The following is a 17,426-nucleotide window of genomic DNA, read 5'->3' on the forward strand; positions in this document are numbered from 1 at the left end:
TCCGCTTTTTAGGTATATTGTAATTAGAAATACCTATAGTAGACTTGCTATTGCTTTAAAGTTGCTATCCTCTAAGAAACCTAAAATCGCATTATTCTTTAGAAAATGATTTGATTAAACTTTAGGATTACTAAACTCACTTGATTCAAATATCCTTAATTGTAACAGGGGATTAACAAGTCATCGCAACTAAACTAATTTCTTTTTGAGAGAGAATATCATATTATTATAGTAACTAAGTTTTATTATTTATAAAAAAGAAGGGACTTCATAAATGGATGATGCCACTTAATTCACTCATAATGTAAAACCTTTTATATTGTTGACTACATCAAAATTCACAGGTACAAGTACTAGAAAACTGCTTTGGTGCCAACGAATGACAAATTAATATACCTGCAGGCCTTGTATTAGTAAAATTAAAGCTTACCATGTCTTGCAATCACGTCTTCCAAAATTGTCATCGTGTGGAGCATGTCATTTAGAAGACATGTCTTGCCATGTGCTGCCAAGAGCAACCCCGTGATTCTTAATGATCTGAACCGCCTGCAGAAGAATATCTTGTTCGGCAGAGTATTGCTCATCTCTGCGCTGTAAGAAAGAGACATACGAGAAAAACATGAGAGCTAAAAGGATGTATAGCCAAATACGGGGAAATAATAAAACTTTCTTGTAAAAATTAAGAACTAAAAGATAAGGAAACAAATCAATAGTCTCAACCGCAATGTCTTGACTCTTGGAAGTCCAATCTCAGTATATATAACAACTACATTTCTTGAAGAGTGCAGCTAGGCGCAAAAAGGACCTTACCAAGCCAACATGGCAACCTTGCACAAAAAGTCACCTAGGTAATATGATTCAAGAATCGAGACAAATGGTTTTTTTTTTTAGATACATTTATGAAATGTTCATTACTAAAGCTGTGTAACCTTAATTGAGCTTCCCTCAGTTTTCTGGTCCACACACCACACTCCACATGTGCGCACAAGTGTGATTTAAAGAGGAATTGCCTCACTTCCAATCAGCATTAAGGATTAATTGGTAATCAATAATCCAGCAGGAATCAGAAACTAATTACCGTACACTTCGTCTCATATCAAGCTAATAAAACATCAGCTGCACAATTTCACAGATTCTCCTCTCTCTATTTTTACAACCTATCAGAAAATCAGATGACGAGACTCCTTGGCCAGTTGGCCATCCATTACCCTTACCTGAATGATGCTATTTTTCTATTAGTTATAAATATATCATCAAAGTATTTAGTGATTGAAATTTAGGTGCACTGAGATATCTTTTGCATAATCCTTGCACATCAATTTCTTATAATTTATATTTAAGAATAAATATTCCAAAAGCATTTTATGAACAGAAAGGATGACTACAAAACAACTATGATATGGATCAATTCAGGCATTCAGATGAGCAAGGTACCATGTGTTTAAGGTTGTATCCAAGAGTCAATTCTGCATATGAACTTTCTATACGGGACAAGAAACAGTAGGGAACGTCTTTTCCTAAGAAAACCTTCGCATTTGATCTTAGCATGCTTTTAACATCATTTGATATCTCGGGAATCTTAGTTAAATCCTCAGTTTGCAGTGGAATTTTCGAAATAATGGCATGATATTCAGCACGGGACTTGTTCACTATAACCTACAAAGTCAACATGAAAAGAAGGCTGTAGGGCAGAAAGCAGATCATAATCACAAGATCAAAAGCTTAAGCAAGAAACACAATTATAGAATTATGGCAAGAGCTTTTGCATCAGTTGTGTGTGTGCACTGTGCAGACATGTAAATGTGGGTACGACCTTCAAAATTTACATCCTCTGTAGAAGTTTCCCAACACATATTCAAGCCCAAAAATCATATGTTAGGTAATTATAAAAATTAAAAATATAGGTGCAATCAAGTAAGTTAATAAGAATTTTTGCCACTATAAAATCTGATGGAAAGAATAGCTAGACAAATCTAAGCTCTAAATATAACATCAAACAGAATCTGACAATGAAGGAGCTGCAAATGGTATGATAGCAATGCATTATCAAATTATTTGATCAAGAGAAGAAAAAATTGTTTTGCATCTGCACCCCTTATTGTTCATGATAAGAAAAAAACACATATGGTTCAAAACACATGCACATGCCAGATCTTGCTTCTCCCCTGATGTATTCATTTTTATCTTTTCCATCGCAAACAAATCATAATCTAAGAAATACCATGCAGCTGAAAGATCACTGTAATCTGCCTAAAAGGATGGTAGACAACAGATTTACATATAAATTGAGGCAACAAGAAGCCAGCTCAAACTACTGCTTGGAAAGTCGAACAGAAGAACTATAACTTGATGAATCATATGAGAAATGAGAATATTCTTGGTTTAAAAATAGATTTAACTATATGAGATACAGCTACGTAGCAAGCATTTTCCAATAAGTTGTATATCTTAGCATGTAGGAGGGCCAAAAGATCAACATGATTGATTAGTAACGTGTAATTCAGAACAGATTTGGCTCTCTTGAAGTCACTGCATAGATGCATTCAGAGAAAGAAACAATAAAGTAGGCTCCACTAATCTGTTAAGAAACACTGAAAAGGGGGAAGCGGGTGCACCTGGCTAGAAAAAAATGTGTTTGGCACAATGACTGGGAACTTCTCCGAACTCAGCAATGATGTGGTAGTAAGACCCATTTCCACCACTTGACCCTCTATCGAGCCAGCCTGCACTTTATACAATTTCTCTGACACATTTAAGATATATTGGACATAACCAGGGGCAGGCCTACACTGAAGCATGGAACCTTTCACAATTTCCAAATCTTTGAAATTCTCTTTGCATTTCACCAAAAATTTCATGATAAATAAGTCAAGACCTCCAAATTTCATTATATATTTTCTCAAAAATCCACACCAAATTTTATTTTTACTTCGGCTCCAATGTTCTAACACTAATTTTAACCCCTGATGTACAAACAACATCTATATAAGCAATACATATTGGACTACTACAAAAAAGCACCTGTAATGAATGACTATAATATTATAATCACCTAATGTATAAGTAGTAAAAATAATAATAGTCATTCCTCAGCTGAAAAATATAACTGCAAAGAGGGCATTCAAGGGTGAAACAGATAGTGAAACCATGGTTCAGAAAATAACTTTTACCGTAAAAACTAAAACATGATCAAGCATTAATGTGTACCTACAAAATCAACATACTTTTATTGTATCTCCAATTGAAAAGGGCTTTGAAAACTGCATAGATAAACCACTGAACACATTGCCAAGAATGTCCTTGGCAGCAAAAGCAGTAGCCACTCCTGCATAAGAAAGACAGAACCATGAAACACCTTGTTTTATCAGTAGAAAAAATAAAAATAAAAAAAATGAATAAGTGAAACTGTTAATGAATGGGAAGCAAACTAATAAAAAACTAATTAAATGAATAAAGATCTTGACATGTTTTAGTATAAGACTCTTAAGCTGGATCGAAAGGTAGAAATTCTGGATAGCTGATAATTTTGGTAAATGGAACATAAGAAAACATGCCTGTGCGTGCATGTGTGCAAGTATTTTATTCTTTTTTTTTTTTTCCTTATTATTGACACCATACATTTTTACAGCTCTAGAACTAGGATCTGGCTCCTCTAAAATGAGGGACTTCACTTTAGAGGATGAAGTGCACTTACAAGTAACAATAGTTACTTAAAAATTCAACAGTTGATATCTAGCACATGTATAACAAATTTTCTAGTTGCAATCTCAACGATTGATTTTCCTATAAATGAGTATTTGTGCACTTTATCCTCTTAAGTGCCCTCACCTCACTTTAGGCAAGCCAAATCCCTAGAACTGCCTATCTCTTTAGAGATTGAGGCATTTGCACCTGCTCGTTATACAACTTTTTGTATGAACCAACTTATGCAATATGTCCCAACCAATCCCTTCAGTAGGTATACAGATAAAATTTGCAAAAACAGTACAAATCAAGGGATTATAAACCACTTTAACTTATTTTGTCAAATTTGAGCCCTTTTCTGTAAGAAAAATGGCGCTGGCAACACCAGAGAATAATATATTGATTTCTAATTTTCTACAGAGCTGATGATGTCAACTTTCAAAAAGATTGATATACCATAACAAACTTTTCTTTCCCAAAACCTACACTCTCAACATGAATTTTCCTGCCTCCGTCCCCATGATAGAAAACCGAGGATAGATAGGAAAAGGAGAGATGCAAAAAATTTTAAGACTGTAAAATTATACTGAGTAGATTAAATTATTTTTAATACTAACCTCCTATACCACCGACAGTCACAATAGATTGCACGGCCACACCACAAGCCTCAGCCAAAGCCATTATACCAATCACAAATAGACCAATAGATGAGATTTTGTCTAGAGCAAGTAATTTCTCTCTATCAAGTCCAAGTAAACTTTGACTGGACAATGTCCGTGCAAAAACATTTGCTTTCCATCTATGCAAAAACCATACAAATGAAAGTATCACTGCACCCCTCCAAACAGGTGCAAGATACTCTGAGGTTATAGTTGTTGGAGCTACCATTACACCACTGGAAATCAAAGTCAGATGTCATATAACCACACAAATTGTAAAAAGAATAACATATTAGAAAATGAACAAGTGTATATAACACACTAACATTTGTGAGAATGCCATGAAGGTGACTAAATAACGCACTGGATCTTCCATAGCACCCCAAAAGCTTTTCTCATAAGGAACTGGCTCCCCAGACATACTTCCAGGAAATAGAGAGATGGGACCTTGCATTGCATATTTGTGAAATTTCCTTAAAATCTTAGGCATCAAGAACCAAGCTATTAGAGTAGCAGTTAAAGTACCACCAACTGGAATAACCACCTTGTTAAGATATGGGTGTGAATCAAGCAATTGTTGAGCATACGGAGTGAGATCATCGGAAGTTTCTTTGACCTTTTGCCCAGCATTTGATGCTGCCTCTACCACACTCTTCCAAGCATCCTTAACCCTCTCAGCCAAATCACCCGCAACAATCGAATCACCACTGGCATTCATATCACTTGCATCAGAACCAGCAGGAACTTCTGTGCCACCATCCCTACTTCCTTTGCCACCCAAAGAAGATGAATACATACGATGATTCAACAAGTGGGTCATGCAAGAAGCAAAAGGAAGGGTAGTCCTAAAACAAAAGCCAGAGAATCTAGGATTCAATGAGCCACTGTCTCTAGTACCAAAGCAGTGACTACTTACAAGGGATTCAGAAGCCAAATTACTAAACCCATTCTTAGCAAAAGCTTGAGCTGCCTGTAACCCTCCTTTGGAATAAGGAAGGCCCAGTGAACCACTTGGCAACCTTGCAATTCTTGCAAAATTCATAACCACACTATGATGATAGCGGAATTGATGAAGTAATTCTAAATTGAAAGAACCCTTGATTGAACTTCCTATCCATCTAACAGATGAAGACCTAACAGCAGCCATTGTTAAGCTAAGCACACTACAAACTCAGCATTCGACAGAAAACAGCAACGACATTGTTTGATAAATTTTCAATCAAGTTCAATAACGCTTCAATCTGCAAATTCCAGAGCAATATCCATTAACCACAATGCAATCACATCACCCCCAACACACTTAGATTAAATTAAGATTTATTGAAAAAATTCAGAATAATCGAATCAATTGGTAAACCCTAAGCAATAAGCATCGCGTGTTTGTAATAGTGTGGCAGAGAGGGTAATAAGGTCTTACTTTCTTTTCGTATAGAATCGAGTCTTCTAAGAAACCAAACAGAATCGGAAACATTGAGAAAATGAAGATCAAGTGTTGAGTTTATCCTTGCCAAGTAAGAAAACACCCCCATACATTAATACAGTAATAAAAATATAGGTTTTTGATTAATTTATGCATATATAATTTAAAATTAATTTCATCAAAATCAATTTTATTTATTTTTAAACTAGACAAACATTAGAAAATTCTAACTTTAAATTTATAATTTTAATTTTAATCTTAAAATAATATTTAAGCAAAACAAAATCAGTTCAAACCCTATCGCATCACTTAAACAAGAATCAAGGCAATTAAAACATTAAAACCATTAAAAACTATATTATACCATATAATTTCGGCATTTTTATTTAAATAATATTTTTTTAAAACTAATTCCTTGTCTAATATTTTTTTTTTGCTAACTCAGCAGCACTATCACATATGCATGAATGATAATAAATTTTTATTAATATTTTAATATATTATCGCTTTAATATGTCCGCTATTACACTAAAAATTGATACGTGTCGAGATCAGATAAATATCAGACTAAATAAAAAAATTATAAGTATCGGATGTTATACGACGATAGTATATTAAAATAATAATAAAATTTTGTTATCGTTTCATTTAGTCCGATATTCATTTGATCTCAACACGTGTCAATTTTTAGTACAGTATTAAACATATTAGAGTGATAGTATATTAAAATAATAATAAAAATTTATTATCATCTATACATGGGCGGTAGTGCTTCTAAGTTAAAAAAAATAACAGACAAAAAATTAATTTTAAAAAAACTTTATTTTAAGAAATTGTTTTTAAAAAATATTATTTAAGTAAAAATGCCTATAATTTCAATGTACAATCTATATGATAGGATATAAATTCTTTTTTTTCTTCTTTCACGTTAGATTACTATTTAATTATACATTTAATTTTATATCTTCATTTATGTGTAATGTAAAACAAGAGAGAAAAAATTGTGACTTTCGAAGTAGAGGAGGAGGAATAATGATATCTTACTTAATAATTTTTGAAAATAAATGTAATGTTATTTGTGTATTTTTAGTGTTTTTTTAATTAAGATTGAAAATTTATTTCAAAAATTCATACATAAAAATTAGTATTAAAACTTGGCCAGACATATGAGTTTAATAAACTTATCAAGGATACAGTTCATCGTGAAAAATCATTAATAAATTTTGAATTTTTCTAAACTTTTTTAGAGGACAAAAAAATAGTATAAAAATTAATAATTTTTTAAAATTAAAAATGACTTATCATTTTTTGTTTTTTATAAGTTTTTTATTTAATTTCTTAAAATTGTAAGAAATAAATTATTTTTAATAAAATAAATTTTTTATTTATTTTATACTATTTTTTTCTATAAGTTTATCTAAATTGAGCCTGTATTAAATATTGTTGAGGCTCTTCAACCCACGTTTTATTTAAACTTACATGAAAATGTTGAGAGATTGTGTTTTGTTATGTTCCCAGAACCAGAATTGCAAATGAGTGTGCTGAGGTAGTGGCCAAAATCGATGCTAGAGGAAACCATTTTCTCCAAGTTAGATTATTTATAAAATATGAATGTTTTGAATAAAAGGTGGTCTTACATTAAAAAATTGGGACACCAACTACATAATGATCTTACAATTCTATAGTTGGAACTAATTCACATTCACACATCCACTAACCTTGGAAGTGGAGTGGCTCATGAGATTAAATATTATATACTTTTTCAATATCAATTCAACAAATGAAAATTAAAAATGGCCTTTGTGGGAGACAACCAACTACAAAGTCACAAAGAAGAATTAAATGTATCCAAACGCCGCTAGTTTTATATATTAAAGTCTTAGAAGCATTGATTCTTACTATTTGACTTCCACCACAGAAGACAACTTGCTTTTCAGTTCACTTCCCATAATGAAAACTCAAAGCAAGTAAACATATTAACGCCTCAGTAACAACGCTTTCAAATCTTCACTGTATATCTATCTACATTGAATTACGTAATATTTTGTTATTTTAATAAAATTTTATTATATATTTTTAAACACACGTTGAAAATTTTGGTCTTAATTAATATTTTTAAGATTTTTTTTAACCGTAATCTTTTTATTAAGTCATTTTATCAATATATCTCTCTCGGGGAAATTATAATATAACTCTCCAGGTAATATTTAATATAATTTTGAACTTTTGTTTTTGGAACTTGTTACGCATATATTACACAAACACACACAAATTTTGGTACATTTTAAGCTAATATCATTTTTATAAATAAATTACGTAAATATTATTTAAGCATTCTATGTGTTAAAACTTACAAGAGAATATTAAGTTATAGCATAATTAACATAGAAATAATATTTTATCAGTATTTTAACAATATGATTTATTTATATTTATTTAAGATAAATCTATAAATAAAATATCAATTCTTTTCTAATTTTAAACAATAACTTGCATTTAATTTGTATTCATTTAAAATTAATTATGATTAAGTAAATAAGAAAATAAAAATAAATTTTCCTATTCTTTTATTCCAACAAAATTTCCCAATTACTAAATTAAAATATGTTTTCAACACAATAATAAATGAATATTTTTATTTAATACTTATTTTATAAAATAGAAGAAAAAATATTAAGAAAATATAGCAATACTCAAAATATATTTTTTAATTTAAAATATAAAAAATCAACAAGGGTATCAACGGAAAAGATGTAAATTTAAAATAATAATTGAGCTCTTAAATTTAGAAAAAAAAATATAATTAGTTTTTTTATGATGTTTATGAAATTTTAATTAAAAATCGTATTTTTATTGTTTTTTTTAGGAGGAAAACAACTATTTGAAATAAAACAAATATATTATTTAATATATAAAAAAGTCAACAAAGACATAAATTAATGGAATACAAAAAAGTTCTTAAAAAAATACATGAAACAATATATTATTTTATAGAAAAATAAAAATTATAACGTGACTAATATAGGGAAACATTTTTTAATATATATAATTATTTATTATGAAGTGATGCCCTTTGGATTTTAGAACAGTTATACAAAGTAACCGTAGAGAGTGAAAAAAAAAATTACAGTCAGCAAACATGTAACAAGTGAGAGAGGTAAAGATATATTACAAAATTTAAAACTATAATTCCTAAATATCAGGTAACGGTTATAGCAAGAGATTTTCAATTATATATATATGAAATTAACTATGTATATAAAAAAAATCTTCATTTAGATGCAAATAATTTATTTATATGTTAAACATTTCTTAAATGTCTTCCTGTTTATTGATATTTGGAGGTGAAAAAAAATCTCCCACCTCTGTTTTTATTTATTTATTTTAAATAGAAAACAATTAGAATTAAAAATTCAATTAATCTATTAAAAATATTTAGTAAATTTTTAATTTTCTTAATAAATACTTTTCTTTTTACTTTTGGACTATTCAATCAATTTAAATGTTTCATTTATTACACTTAAATTTTTTCATAGATAAAAAATATTAATAAAAATATAATGATTTATTTTTAAAAAAGGAAAATAATACAAAATAATGACTAATATTGACTAAAAAATTAATTTTTTATCATATAATTCAATATAAATTTCGTTTGACAAAAAGAAGCTTATAAGCAACCCAAATATGGCACAGTTAATTAATATTTGAAAAGTTAATCTTTAGTTAAAAGATATTAAGTTATCTTATTAAATTTATTATAAAAGTACATTCATAGTTATGGTTTTATATATATATATATGTGTATGTGTGTATATATATAACTATTGTAATCCTTTTAAAGGTGAATTATTAAGTCAAAAGAAAATAAATAATATAAACAGTGTAATAAGTAAAACGTTAAAAGAAATTTTTTATTAAAATAAATAATGTCATGTTAAAGAAAGAAATGAATGAGAAGTTTTATTAATAACTTGAAAAAAATTATTAAATTTTATTGAGCTTTAATTATTGAATGAGAATATTTTTAGAAAATGTTTTTAAAAAGTGGTTAAAAATAAAAATAATTTTTTAATATTTTTTTATTGTGTCAAGTATTTTTTTTACGATATTATTTTTAAAATTTATATTTATTTAAATTTTTTATTGTGTTTTATGTTTTTAATATAATAGAATACTTATTATTAACAAGTATAATATTTATTAATTTTTCAATTTATGAATTTTAAAAATAGTTGCATACTACGTTTTTAATTATATATTTTAAAAAATAATTAAATTTAATATTGTCTATGCAATACAAAAAAAAATATTAGTTATAATAAATTATAATATTTTTTTTCTATTAATAAATTATAGATTTAATTCCACATGAATAAATGCTAGAAATTATTTCTTCTATTTTAAATTGACTGACGTATAATTTTTTTGGCATAAAAACAGGATAAACAATGAGTATCTTAATTAGTAGAATGATTTTACTAAGTTATCTTTATTGTTTATTTCCTTGTTTGTTAAAAAACCAGTTTACAGAGCATTTAGAATAATTATATTTACTATTCATTCAGGATAGAATATAAAAGAAATTAATGTCTCAGTAAAAATTTAAAACCGTCACTTAATATAAAAAATTAAGAGAATAAAAATATTTTTTATCAAAAAGTATAATAAATACACTTTTATCATGTTTATTTAATAAAATTTTCTATTTTGACATTTTTAAATTAGTTAACAAAATCTTATAAAATAATGATTTTACTAAAATGACATTTAATTTAAAAAGGAGGGAATATCACTAAATATAAAAGAATTATCATTATCATATTAGTTTTTTTTTGTTAATTGTTGTGGTAGATTCGATATTTGATCCAATGCAATTATGTTTGCACAGTTATTCAATTACAGATAAATGCATCTTTAATTGTTATCAGTTGTGAAAACATTTTCCATATATGTTTCTCATAACAGCAGCAAGAGCGTTACTTTGGTTACATGTTTTGGCATAAACTTTACGTGTTTATATTGTGATTAGTGTTGAGATTCTCATTATTTCTGTTACAGATAGATAGAATGAAGAAAAACAATAAATATTCATTTTTCCGTGTTTTTTTCTTAGTTTATCCTTAATAGCGTGTTAGTGATTTTGCGCGTAGACACGTGTCCACCGCTACTCAGGAAGTAAAATGAACTAAAAAAATAGTCAAAGTATTTAATTAGATATAAAATGTATTTAATTCTGTTTTAGTATAAATCAAAAGGACTCAACGACAAGAGTTTTGCCTTTAACAGTAGCATATAATTGAACGGCATACGTTTGTGTTCTGTTCAATTTAAGATTTGTTGTTGTTTAGTTCAAAGAGGGTCTTGTTTGTGTCCCATAATCAGCCACCCTTTTCGGTGGGTGTTTGCAAAGCTTCAAACTTTACCAAATCTACTCTTTTCCTTCTCTCTCTACTCTCTCTTCCTTCTCTCTAATGGGGTTCTCGTAAATCCTGGTTGAGCTAGTTATGATGAAACCTTTGGGTTTTGATTCGTCTTTTGTGGTTCATCTTTTTGTGTAGAGACAAATACACATAAACACTTGACTCCATGTCTACCATGAAGATCAATTTCAAAGACCCAGATCATCTTTACTCTTCATGGAGCTTTTCAAAGTTAATGGCTTTCTTTTTTCTCTTAATCTCCATCTCCTACCTCTTCTATTCCTTAAGATTCGTTAGCCATTCATATGATTGTGATCAAAACCCTCACATTCCTATTACTCATGTATCTGATACCCCATCTGAAGAAGAATCCGCACCCTTAAAACCCTTTGAAGAAACCAACATTTCCCACATAGTGTTTGGCATAGGAGCCTCGGCTAAGCTATGGAAGCATAGGAAAGAGTACATCAAGCTTTGGTGGAGACCTAAAGAGATGCGTGGAGTGGTGTGGCTTGAACAGAAGGTGAAAACTGAACATGGAGATGAAAGTTCCTTGCCCCCATTGAGGATCTCTGAGGACACTTCGAAGTTCAAGTATAAGAACCCAAAGGGGCATAGATCAGCTATTAGGATCTCACGCATAGTGTCAGAAACACTTAGGCTTGGGATGAAAGATCTGAGATGGTTTGTGATGGGGGATGATGACACAGTTTTTGTCACTGAAAATTTGGTTAAAGTTTTGCAAAAATATGATCACAATCAGTTTTATTACATTGGGAGCTCTTCAGAGAGCCACTTGCAAAATATTTATTTTTCTTATAATATGGCTTATGGAGGCGGTGGATTTGCCATTAGTTACCCTTTGGCTGTGGCATTGGAAAAAATGCAAGATAGGTGCATTCAGAGGTACCCTGGATTGTATGGTTCTGATGATAGGATTCAAGCTTGTATGGCTGAACTTGGGGTTCCACTCACCAAGGAGAGAGGGTTCCATCAGGTCAGTACTTTCTAGTCTCTGGAATTTTCTGTGTGACTTTTTTAATTTGTATTGTTTGTTACATTATTTTTGTTTGGTTCTTGGGAAAAAGAAGGAAAAATGCGAAAGAGAAGGGGAAAGTGTGAAAATAGACAGAAAGGGAAATACAAAGAAATTAATTTTGTGTGTCTGTGTGACTTCACAGGCTTGGTCAACTTATATATGATTGGTATAATGGAGAAATTTAATTATTAGAAGAGGTGGAAAAGGTGAATTGATGAGGGTTGGAGGCGAATGGATTTAAAACATATTAGATAATTAATTCGATTTCTCTATATCCTGTGAAAGTAGCTGGGCAAAGGCATATTAGTTACGAGTTTTTAATCAATTAAAAAGAGTGATACTATTGAAAATGAAAAAAATAATAAATAAAACAGAAAAAAAGTGAGTAATTTATTTTTTTATTGATTAAAAATGCATAATTAATGTGATTTAATCTTTGTAAGCATAGGATAAACAAGTCCTAATTAGAATTAGAGAAAATTTATTGGGTTTAGTTTAATTTTAACATAATGATAATGAGAAGGTTAAATAAATACATGATTATTATGCATGTTTTAGCAATTCAGCTGTGAAGGGCTAAAAGGATGGTCTAATAGAAGAGAGAACCTTAGCCATTGTGAAAGGATGTTTTTTGTGTGTGAAATTATTTATATAGCATGATTATATTAAGAAAATTATATGCAGATACATTAAATATGTAGGTTTATATATATATAAACTGAGAAGATACTATTTAACATTTTATTAATTCATTTTTCTTTGTTTATGTGGTTGGCGTTCGAAACTAGCAAAGTATTATCTGTTACTCTGTCCATTTTTAAAGAATTTTATATACTAAGCGAATGAACTTTCCTAAGATAATCTCAATGACGTGGAGAAATCTTTAGAGGTAAATGATAATTTATTGCCTACTATAGCAAGTTAGTGACTGTGATGATAATAAAAAATTACAACAAAAACGACACAACCAGTAGATGCCAGAACATTAAATCAAACATTTTTCTTTAGATCATTTTAAAATCATTTTGTCTTTTGGTGCATAACACCTTATTTATTACTATTTACCAAATACAGCTGAATTTTAAAGCCGCAACTGACAGAAAAGTGGGCAAATTTAATTAATAACTTTTTTAAAAAATATAAAATTTAATTTATTGACTTTAACAAATAATAATTATTTATTAATTTTGAAATAAAAAATTGTTTAATTAAATCGAAAATTTATTCTCTTCGAAATAAAGTGGTCTCCCGTTGTCGACTTTCTTTGTCAAACCTAAACCATCAAAGTGCTGGGCACCTCATCCGCGGTTCCACCGATTCAAAAGGTTAATTTTAAAATTATTATTATTTCGTGCCAAAAAGAATAATTTGAATAATTAAACTTTAACATAATATATATATATATATATATATATATATTATTTTTCTATTCACATGTTCTAGAAAAACAATGAGAAAAAAGGATAGAAACTAAAGTCATAAATTTTTTTCCATAATAAAACATTTTTTAAATTTATAAGTTGTTGGTTTCTGCTTCATTTCCTGTTACACCCGCAGGTTTTAATTTTGACTTTTAAATTTTCTCTCATGCATTGGCCATGGTTTGTGGGGGGAATATCTAATGGTGCAAAGCATCCACGTGTCACAGAATTGTAATTTTGGTGCAGTTGAAAGGAGCCCACTTATATTATTAGGAGACATAAAATTTAATATAATGAAGACTTAGACACACTATGAGACACGTCGCAGTCCCCACCATAAAGGTGTATGCCACAATCTTCTCTATGATTCGCAAACTCTTCTCCACCGTCTCAAAGATAAGACCCTTCCCACTTCCCACTTCACCCACGTTAGATTACTTGCTCTATAAAGCTCTCTTCATTTTCTCTTTTTTTTTTTTTAATTTATTGCTCATTAAACATTAACATTTATGGATTCTCATTTTTAAGAATTTTTCTATTTAATTGTAGGCATTGACATTAAAAGTTGTGTAGTTGTATGCTATGAGCATGTGTTTTTCTCTTTTTTTCTTACGTATAGGAAAAGTTATTTAAATAGGAGTGACAATAGATTCTTATAAGTGAAATAGACGCATCCTTGTTTGTTTTATAGTTGAAAGATTGATTCTTGCACTTTCCAATAAGAAAAAAACACACTCCAATGAATGTGGTTTGAATACACGCATCTCAATTACATTTAACAAGTCAAAATCAATTCTATTTCTCTTTAAACTAAATGGACACTTTGGAGTTTGATTAATTCAAGTTGAGATGGGTGAAGCTATGTAAGAAAACTAGTATAGCATCCAAATTTCGCATATTCCATTTGTTTATAGTATTATTACTCGCATAATTTGACATAAGATTGGTGTATAATTTTTCTGATTTGTGTTTGTTCTCATAATTTCTATCGTGTTTTGTGTTGAATAGTTTGATGTGTACGGCAATCTCTTTGGGCTGCTAGCGGCCCATCCCATTACACCATTGGTATCACTCCATCACCTGGACGTGGTAGAGCCCATATTTCCAAATGTGAGCCGGGTCCAAGCCCTCAAGCGGCTCAAGGGGCCCATGAAGCTGGACCCGGCTGGGCTTGTGCAGCAATCCATTTGCTATGACAAAACCCGGACCTGGACCATATCCGTTTCATGGGGGTATGCGGTTCAAATTTTCCGGGGCATTTTCTCTGCCCGGGAGATGGAAATGCCGGCGAGGACCTTCCTTAACTGGTACAAGCGAGCCGATTACACCGCTTATCCGTTCAACACCCGGCCCGTCAGCCGCCATGTTTGTCAGAAACCGTTTGTTTATTACTTGTCAAATGCCATGCACAAGGGTGCTAATGACACTACTAGTCAGTATGTTCGGGTAAACCCGAACCCGGATTGCAAGTGGAAAATGGAGGATCCGACCCAAATCAAAGTAGTAGAGGTTTACAAGAAGCCTGACCCGCAATTGTGGGACAAGGTAATTCCAAACTTGTCTAATTCAAATGGTTCTTGTGTTTAATATGAACACAACACACACACACACACATATATATGTGACATTGAATTGAATGACACTCAACAATAGTTACTGATATGGGTTGATTTGGTTTTGTTGTTTTGAGCAGGCTCCTAGAAGAAATTGCTGCAGGGTTCAAAGTTCTAAGAAGAAAGGAACTCTAGTGATTGATGTGGGGGAATGCAGGGAAGATGAAGTTGTTGAATTGTAGTTAGAAGCCCTACAATTGATAATTCTCAATCAATTGTTTGCTATATGTATTTTCTTCCCCTTTATGAAATGATTCACTTTTGGAATTTATTGGCGGCCAGTGTAGACAAATGAGTGCTAGAAGTCTAAATTAGATTTTCCATTTTCCTTAAAACTTGTATTATTTTTAACCTAAAGTTTAGGATGAGAGATGCTTGTCACAAGGTCAGATTAGTCACAAGATTTAGCACTTTATTACCTTCTAAATCTTATCACTTATTTTAGAGGAGTTAAGTTTCATAATGATAATCATAGATGGGCTAACAATGAAAGGTGGATGTGCATCTATCTGCTAAATAGTTAGGAAAATGAGTGGGGAACTTCGTTTACTATTTCTTAACCTTGATGTTTTTGTCCCATTAAAATGATAACAGGAAAACTCATGAATATAAATCTTTTGACATAGCACTAAAGTCCTTTCTTTTAAGCAAACTGGGGGAAAAAGACCTCAATAGAAGTTTCAATATACTATTTTGAATTTTTTTTATTTTTATAAATATTTCTAATTATAAATTAAAGGAGATATTTAATATGTTTTTAAGATTAAAAAATATATTTTTTAATACATAACAAAATCATAACAAAAATATTAAAAAGATAAACAGAAGGATATAATAACACTCTAATGTCTTAGAAATAACTTGAGACTTCTACAAAAATATTTGTTTCAAAGAGTTCTAGTTGCACCATTGGTTGAATCCAAAATCTTACGCAAATTTAACACATGAAAATAACACAATCATTTTGATTATATTAAAAAACGATTGGTTATTCCGGCTTTTCCATGATTAGCTGTTCATCAAATTGGTCATTTTTTAACAAATAATCATTGGTATTTCTTTTGTTACATTTACTTTCTAACACACATAAAAAACTTCATTCATGGAATGAAGGTGAAGTCAGCAAAATATTGTATAATTAATATCTTAAAGGATGAGAAATTTTGCTGCGTATATAGGCATGGTTCATGGCTTCAACTACACTGTCTTTGATAAAAAAGATTAGAGGCATTATTTGTGAGGCAAGAATTTAGCAAGTTGAAATTGATTAATAGTGACGCAAGTAAGGTGTAACTTGAAAATTATATTATTTTAATTCTAGATTATGTTATACATAATTTATATATTCTCATCATCAATTTTTTTCTTTTATTTTTATTTCTTACCATTAATCATTCACAATCGATTATGAGTTGTTTAGCTTTATTTCTTACAAGACTTTTTGTTTTTCCTTTTTTAAATCATACTGTTGGCATAGTTTATACACAGACACATAAATCAAATAAAAAAATTCACGTAAACGTTATTATAGAAATAAAATAAAATCAACTTATAAAATTATTACACTTTATACATACTTAATTATAAAATAACTTGTGTAATTTACTAGATAAAATAACTTGTAGTGTTATAAAGCAGATTTTAAAAACAATGGTGAATACAAAGCAGGCTATTTTACGAGGAAGAACAAGTGGCCGGTGGATTTGCTTCATAAACCTGTTTAAAACTATGTTTCATTAATAAAACTGCTCGTTTCATTATGCTCTTTAAATACATATGGTTATTTAAATAACTAAGTATATATTACATACCTTTTAATCTTTAAATATATTACATAAATTAATTTATTTAATATATTTTAAATTTTCCTTAATCAATAATTTAAGGGCATTCATTAGTAAACACCAATGAACAATGTCCGATTTGTTTTCTTTTTTAATTTGCAGATTTTACATGAAAATCATCAAACAAGTTCTATTATAAGCAGGCATAATTACATTTGACTAGATTTTCTTAACATACTGAAATTATTCTTATTCTTTTAAGCTTCTTCTTTTATTTATTAATACTGAAGGCTAAAATAAAAATTTAATTATTTTATAAAATTACAGAGGAAACAGAATAGATTGATTTCCTTTTATATTTTAATATAAAAATAAAAATTATA

The 17,426-nt window shown here is 29.6% G+C and overlaps 2 protein-coding genes across 5 annotated transcripts; one reads left to right on the forward strand and one right to left on the reverse strand.

Moving 5' to 3' along the window:
• Window positions 1–274: 274 nt before the first annotated feature.
• On the reverse strand, window positions 275–5,843 carry LOC113848976 (mechanosensitive ion channel protein 1, mitochondrial). Of its 3 annotated transcripts, none has more exons than XM_027478449.1 (7): window positions 5,761–5,843; window positions 4,670–5,584; window positions 4,302–4,579; window positions 3,225–3,325; window positions 2,616–2,723; window positions 1,435–1,656; window positions 275–591 (listed from the first exon to the last, which is right to left on the reverse strand). In XM_027478449.1, the coding sequence occupies exons 2-7, from the start codon at window positions 5,488–5,490 to the stop codon at window positions 478–480; spliced, it is 1,644 nt and encodes a 547-aa protein (XP_027334250.1). In that variant the 5' UTR covers window positions 5,491–5,584; window positions 5,761–5,843; the 3' UTR covers window positions 275–477. The 3 variants fall into 3 exon arrangements, with proteins under 3 accessions (XP_027334250.1, XP_027334252.1, XP_027334251.1); XM_027478451.1 differs by having other exon boundaries at window positions 339–591; window positions 1,435–1,596; window positions 5,761–5,824; XM_027478450.1 differs by lacking the exon at window positions 5,761–5,843 and having other exon boundaries at window positions 339–591; window positions 4,670–5,723.
• Window positions 5,844–11,023: 5,180 nt separating this feature from the next.
• Window positions 11,024–15,700, forward strand: LOC113850034. Of its 2 annotated transcripts, none has more exons than XM_027480344.1 (3): window positions 11,024–12,183; window positions 14,655–15,191; window positions 15,340–15,700. In XM_027480344.1, the coding sequence occupies exons 1-3, from the start codon at window positions 11,353–11,355 to the stop codon at window positions 15,439–15,441; spliced, it is 1,470 nt and encodes a 489-aa protein (XP_027336145.1). In that variant the 5' UTR covers window positions 11,024–11,352; the 3' UTR covers window positions 15,442–15,700. The 2 variants fall into 2 exon arrangements, with proteins under 2 accessions (XP_027336145.1, XP_027336146.1); XM_027480345.1 differs by having other exon boundaries at window positions 15,337–15,531.
• The last annotated feature ends 1,726 nt before the right edge of the window (window positions 15,701–17,426 follow it).

Source organism: Abrus precatorius, unplaced genomic scaffold, assembly GCF_003935025.1.
Source record: "Abrus precatorius isolate BTA unplaced genomic scaffold, Abrus_2018 Scaffold9, whole genome shotgun sequence".
In the NCBI taxonomy this organism is placed as follows: domain Eukaryota; kingdom Viridiplantae; phylum Streptophyta; class Magnoliopsida; order Fabales; family Fabaceae; genus Abrus; species Abrus precatorius.

What these genes read in the sequence shown, in the direction of transcription:
- LOC113848976 (XM_027478449.1), bottom strand. Translation starts at nt 5,490, where the DNA reads ATGGCTGCTGTTAGGTCTTCATCTGTTAGATGGATAGGAAGTTCAATC. An exon ending in GACTGTCGGTGGTATAGGAG is followed by an intron (nt 3,326 to 4,301) that starts GTTAGTATTAAA and finishes TTTCTTATGCAG; the next exon opens with GAGTGGCTACTGCTTTTGCT. An exon ending in CAATTGGAGATACAATAAAA is followed by an intron (nt 2,724 to 3,224) that starts GTATGTTGATTT and finishes TATAAAGTGCAG; the next exon opens with GCTGGCTCGATAGAGGGTCA.
- LOC113850034 (XM_027480345.1), top strand. Translation starts at nt 11,353, where the DNA reads ATGTCTACCATGAAGATCAATTTCAAAGACCCAGATCATCTTTACTCT. An exon ending in AGGAGAGAGGGTTCCATCAG is followed by an intron (nt 12,184 to 14,654) that starts GTCAGTACTTTC and finishes TGTGTTGAATAG; the next exon opens with TTTGATGTGTACGGCAATCT. An exon ending in ACCCGCAATTGTGGGACAAG is followed by an intron (nt 15,192 to 15,336) that starts GTAATTCCAAAC and finishes TGTTGTTTTGAG; the next exon opens with CAGGCTCCTAGAAGAAATTG.